Source organism: Stegodyphus dumicola, chromosome 4, assembly GCF_044657685.1.
Source record: "Stegodyphus dumicola isolate Sdum_Otavi_A_Nest chromosome 4, ASM4465768v1".
NCBI lineage: Eukaryota > Metazoa > Arthropoda > Arachnida > Araneae > Eresidae > Stegodyphus > Stegodyphus dumicola.
Genome location: NC_140771.1, coordinates 83,459,305 through 83,465,304, shown reverse-complemented (window position 1 = coordinate 83,465,304; position 6,000 = coordinate 83,459,305). Strand labels below are relative to the sequence as shown.

Genomic DNA, 6,000 nt, shown 5'->3' with positions numbered 1-6,000 from the left:
TGATTTTAACACATTTTTAAAATTCTTTGTAACATTTATAGGATTATTTGAAATTTATTAATTATGAATTTCAATTTTTGGTCTTTGTGAAAAATTAATTCTAAATTTCTTACTTTATGTCTTTAAATATATTTAATTTATATAGACAGAGGTCGAGACAAAAATTATTCCTTAAACAGTATTATTGTTTTAAAAAATAACATCACAAATACTTACAATAAATACTCAAAAAAGGACTTGCAAGTGTATATATTTGAACATATACTGCTGAATAATATTGAATGAATGAAAAACATAGCATAAAATTAAATGGTAGCAAGTTTATGCTTTATAAAGAAAATAATAAAGCACACATAAAAAGGACTGTAAAAGCTTCTTTAAAGAATGAAAATATATTTCAAAATTAAATTAACTAATAAAAGAAGCTTTTTTAAATGAAATAAAATTATACATCATATAATAAAAACATAAGAAAAACTAAAGTAAAAATTTTGTAAAAGAAAAAACAGAAACAAAAGAATGAGAACTATAACATTTAAATACATTTATTTTTCATAGCCATACAAAAATTATTCTGAATGAAGATCAACAGTTTTATATACAGCATATACACAGAGTTTTTCTCACTTAGCTTCGGTACGAGTTGGTTTTCGCAAGTGGTGATAGTTGGGTAAAATTTTTGTCAGGAATTCAAGTTGCAGGGTTTGAGGCTTTAAAAACAAAAGTAAGAATTATGAACTTTTACATATACTATAAGCTAATTAAAACATAGAAATATACTTTACAAACAAAATAAACTTAAATTTATTTGCAGGTTAAAAGTATAAAAAAACAAAAAGTTATTTGGCTTTCACTCTCCATAAACACACATTAATTATGTTTTTATAGAAAACACAAATAATGGATCTCTGTATACTTTCTGCTTTAGATACCAAATATAAGCCGAGAGTGAGTTTTTTTAAAAAAATATTTATCTAAATTCAAAACCTGTATAAAACCTGTATATAAGCTGAAGTGAGAGGGGAAAAAATTCTGCAACATTAGAAAATGTTGCTAAGCAAAATGCGTGGAACACTTTCCTATTTTTACCATACAGTAAAATGTAAGATGTCAATACTGACAGTTTTAATTTTGGTAATCCACTAGAATGAAGAAACCACATTTATTTCATTCATCTGTTGTGTTGTGTACAATATGTGGTATCTGTGCTAGTCTTATTTTGCATGCCATTTTATCTCTTTTTGTCTGAAAGATGAAAGGAAAAAGAAATTCTTATAAGGTAAATTTCAAACTAAAGTTGATCACTTTTGCTGAAAATTAAACAACAGTGCAGGTGCTCCGCATTTCTCCATAAATGAAAAACAAATTTGAAAGTGGAGAAATAGGGCACAATTTTTGCCAACATCATATTTTTCATTTTGGCAAATGATGCAACAAACCAGTATTATAAATAATTTAAAAAATAAAATCACTCATTCAATGCTTTTAAAATTAACTTTTTTCCATAAGCTTAAGAAATATAAACTAAAGAAATGATAAAGTATAATATTTAGCAATTTATAGCTGGTGCTCAGCTAATGGAAGAGTACCTATGCTTTTTAAGAGATAAGCAGATCCTTATATAAGCTGATCCCTGTAATTTGACTTAACAAAAGCTCCAAAAATTCTCAGCTTATATATGGAAATGCACGGTACATCTCTATTATTAAGTGCACATTCCACTGTCTTTAAAACTAATTTTCAGTTTATATGGTTAAATTGCACAAAGATTTTATTTAACTACAGGTTTTCAGAAGTTGCTCCATTTAAATTCAATTTGTAGATGGTTTATTTATATTCCAAACAATGTGTAAATTTCAAAATCGTAAAAATAACCTTGTATTTAGCGTAAGTATAATGAAACGCTCAATCGATTTCGAGGGCAGCTAAAGGTCACTCCTCATCAGGAGAAAGAAATACCTAGAAAGAAGAAAATAAAATAAAATAAAGGAGAAGGAGTCTCAGAAACACGTGGTCCTTATCAGCACTGCATGTGGTTATAACTGAATTTTTAATCAGAGTTGCACTGGCCGTCTACTTTTACTGAGCCAGGCTATCTGATCAAGCATAAAGGACACGAAAAATTAGTGAAAGTTTAGTTTGTGCTATCAACCGGCATTTTCGAGAATATTTTACTGTTTATTGTTTTATCACGTGTACCATTTTATTTACTTCTTTCCACGTGGCTATTAGTTTTTCGGATTTGGTTTATGCTATCAACCGGCATTTTCGAGGAAATTCTACTTTTTATCGTTTTACCACGTGCACGATTTTGACTTTCGTTGCTTCTTTCCACATGGCTATTGGTTTTCAGTATTGGATGTTTCTCTCCTTTTGGAATGTTTTTGTCATATGTTGATGAAAATTGTCTTCATTATTTATTGGTGTTTTTTCATGTTATAAGTAATTACTTGTTTGCACTTTCGGAATTATATTTCTTTTGTTCACTTGTTTCTTGCCTGTATCCTTTTCACAATATGTCCACTGACAGGAACTGATTTTGTAAGTTACGCCTTAAGCGTACGAAATTCTTGAATCATCTACAGTTTCTACTTATATTCAAACATGAAAATATCATTCCCAAATTTATACATGTGAAATGTAGCCTTAAAGCTTCCGTTCACATTTAAAAAATTTTGCATAAATTCAAATTGGCACTTCTTCGTCATATTATAAGGGACACGCACAAACGTTTATCTAAAATTGAATTTGAATTATATTACCTCCATTTAAAAATTGCTAATTCAATGAAAATGTTTCCTCATTTGAACATACATCCTGGTCTAGAACCGATACCGTTTGTCAACGGCATAAAAATGTGCTTATTTCTAAATTCCTTTAACTCACACACCAGTCGGATAGTCCCACCTATCTGGCTGATCTTCCCACTGTAAACGTTAGCCCCATCGTTAATATCTTGAATAGGAATCTTTCGGAGGATCAGTTAAAAGTATTAAAATATAATTTCAACTTTTCAAAGACATTTAAACCTTCAATTCCTCAAATCATCGCCTCTATAGAGAAAGCCTTTAAATTCTCCAAAATTTCGGAAACGCAGAAGGATACAATCCACCACCTAATTACTCATAACGTTAATTTTAACAAATCTTTGGGTTCGAATCTTAGCAAAAAGGAAAATGAGATCTTATGTGAAATTCATTCTGATACTAATATCATTATCTCTAAAGCTGATATGGGCAGACAGATTGTTGTTATGGACAAACACGCATATACTACAGGAGTCTTTAAACTGATAAATGAAGGCCCATACTGCTTGATCCCTAAAGATCATTCAACTTCGGACCTCACGAAAGTTAAAAGTGCTATTAAATCTTCCCACATTCTGCCAACTCAGTTGAAGAAATCACTTATTCCACCTATTACTAATTGCGCTAGGCTTTATGCTCTTCCAAAAGTCCACAAAACCGTTATTCCTTTTCGACCAATTGTTTTCAACATAGGTACTGCTTCATATCCTTTGGCCAAATATTTAGTTTCCAGATTTTCTCCTCTACTTGCTAACAATATTCACACTGTAAAAAATTGATAAACTTAAAAATATTTCTCCACTTCGTACCATTATGGTTTCATTTGATGTCAAATCACTGTTTACTAATGTTCCGGTCGAAGGAACACTAAATTGTCTTGAAACTAGGCTTCGGGAATTTCACTTCACACATACTGAAATTAATGAGTTGGTTTCGCTTACTAAAGTTTCTCTAAGTCAAACCCACTTTGTTTTCCAAAATGCTTATTTTCGTCAAGTTGAAGGATTGGCTATCGGTAATCCTCTCAGACCGGTACTTGCTGACATTTATATGCACTATTTTGAGATGAAATTATTTGATAAACTATCTTTTCGTCTTTGGATTTGGTATGCTGACGACACTTTCGCACTTTTTGATGGTTATAAAGAGGATTTATATCCGAGATTCTATCTATTATGAATTCAATTGATCCAGCCATCCAATTCACTCTTTAAATTGAATCCAACAATTCCCTCCCCTTCCTTGATATTCTTATAATCCGCTATGAAACTGATTTTAGCACCACTGTGTACTGTAAACCCTTTGCAGTTTGTTTACCACCCCATGCCAAGTCATGCCACCCTGTTAAGCAAAAAATGGCTTCTTTTTACTATTATGTATTCCGCGCGCTTAAAGTTTGTTTCTCTGAATCTTTGCTTACCAATGAACTTAATTATTTGAGAGCAGTTGCGATTGACCGTGAATTTTCTCCCGTGATTATTGATAAAGCCGTTAAAAAATTTTTAGATTCCCATCAAAGAAGACATTCCACTGTTAGAAATAATATTAATGACCTTGTCGTGCTTCCATTTTATCCTTCTGTTAGCTATAAAATTGCACGGATTCTCCAGAAATTCAATTTTCAAGTCGGTTTCTCCCCTATTAATAAAATTCACCCTTCTATTCTAAAAGATTGCGTTTCTGTCTTGAATTCTTGGGGAATTTATAGTATATCGTGTCAGTGTGGTTTAAGATATATTGGCCAAACAAAAAGAGCGTTGAAGTTTCGTATCAAGGAACATGAATCTTATGTCAGAAAAGGCAAAATTAACAAGTCTTCAATAGCGTATCATAGTTGGACATTTAACCATAATTTTGACTTTGGGTCAAAAATTATCCAAAAGGCTTCTTCCATAGGTGAATTGGATTTTCTTGAGGCTTTTCGCATTCACAAAGATTTAGCAGGTTTAGTTAATGATTTGAAGTCCAATCCAGTCCTTCCTAATGCCTTTAAAATTCTACTATCTTAATTCAGTTGTTTTTGCCGATAGATGGCATTACCTCCTCGCGTTTGGTACTACCAGAGGGTATAAAAATCTGTTCAGTGGTTGCTTTCCATTTTTTGAAGTTCAGATTTTGAGTGAAGGTGCATTTGTCCCTCGCTTCCTATCTTTGCTAATTTTTCTTGTCCTTTATGCTTGATCAGATAGCCTGGCTCAGTAAAAGTAGGCGGCCAGTGCAACTCTGATTAAAAATCCAGTTATAACCACGTGCAGTGTTGATAAGGACCACGTGTTTCTGAAACTCCTCCTTTATTTTATTTTATTTTCTTCTTTCTAGGTATTTCTTTCTTCTGATGAGGAGGGACCTTTAGCTGCCCTCGAAATCGATTGAGTGTTTCATTATACTTACGCTAAATACAAGGTTGTTTTTACGATTTTGATTGTCACATTAGCGTGTTTCTCTTCTAGTCTAATGTGTAAATTTGTTTCCTAAGTGATGATAAGAGATAGATTTTTAAGAAAGAAAAATCTGTCCTTTCAGATTAACTTGAAAGGAATCAGATTTTAGCTTTGCACCAGATGGTTTATTATGCTTTTGCTAAGCTAGCAATTTACCAATCTGGTCTTGGACCCACTCCTCCTAACACAACTTATTTTGCCTTTCAACCTTATTAAACATAAGCACATATGCAACATAAAATTTAAAAGATTTTTAAAACAAAATTTTTTAACAGACAACATTTCAAAAATTCCCAACAGAACATTAACTACTGCCCAACATTTTTCTATTTTCTCAGTTCATCATATCAGCATTCAGTTCTCTTAACAAGATGACCTATATGACTTTCTATCTGTTTAACTTTATTTACTAAACATCACTTTTTTGCACTTAAACCATATAAAATTTAACTGCAAAATCACAAAATGTTTAAAAACAATATATGCTTAGACTTTATGACTTTGCTTAGACTTTTTATTATTACTTGAATTTTTTTTTTAACACTCAATGTATTGTTTCTTTAAAAATAACATGTGGCATAAGATTTTTGTTTTGTTTGAAAAGTGATATGGACATAAAAGTGAAGATCAAGACTAACTACACTTCTGGTGTTAAAAACAACATTTGTAGAAAATTTTCTCATGCTAAAAATGGAAAACATGGCAAAGCATAGAGCTTAAAATAATAATAGCTATAAAACACACACATTTTT

General features: G+C 31.2%; 1 protein-coding gene across 2 annotated transcripts in view; it reads right to left on the bottom strand.

Annotated features, from left to right (window-relative positions):
* Positions 1 to 529: 529 nt before the first annotated feature.
* Positions 530 to 6,000, bottom strand: part of DCTN6-p27 (dynactin subunit 6) — a 55,945-nt gene continuing 50,474 nt past the window's right edge. For both annotated transcript variants that reach the window (XM_085815139.1, XM_035372541.2), the window contains one exon: positions 530 to 710. In XM_085815139.1, the coding sequence (XP_085671265.1) occupies positions 624 to 710 (87 nt within the window). In that variant the 3' untranslated portion in view covers positions 530 to 623. The remainder of the gene's footprint in view (positions 711 to 6,000) is intronic.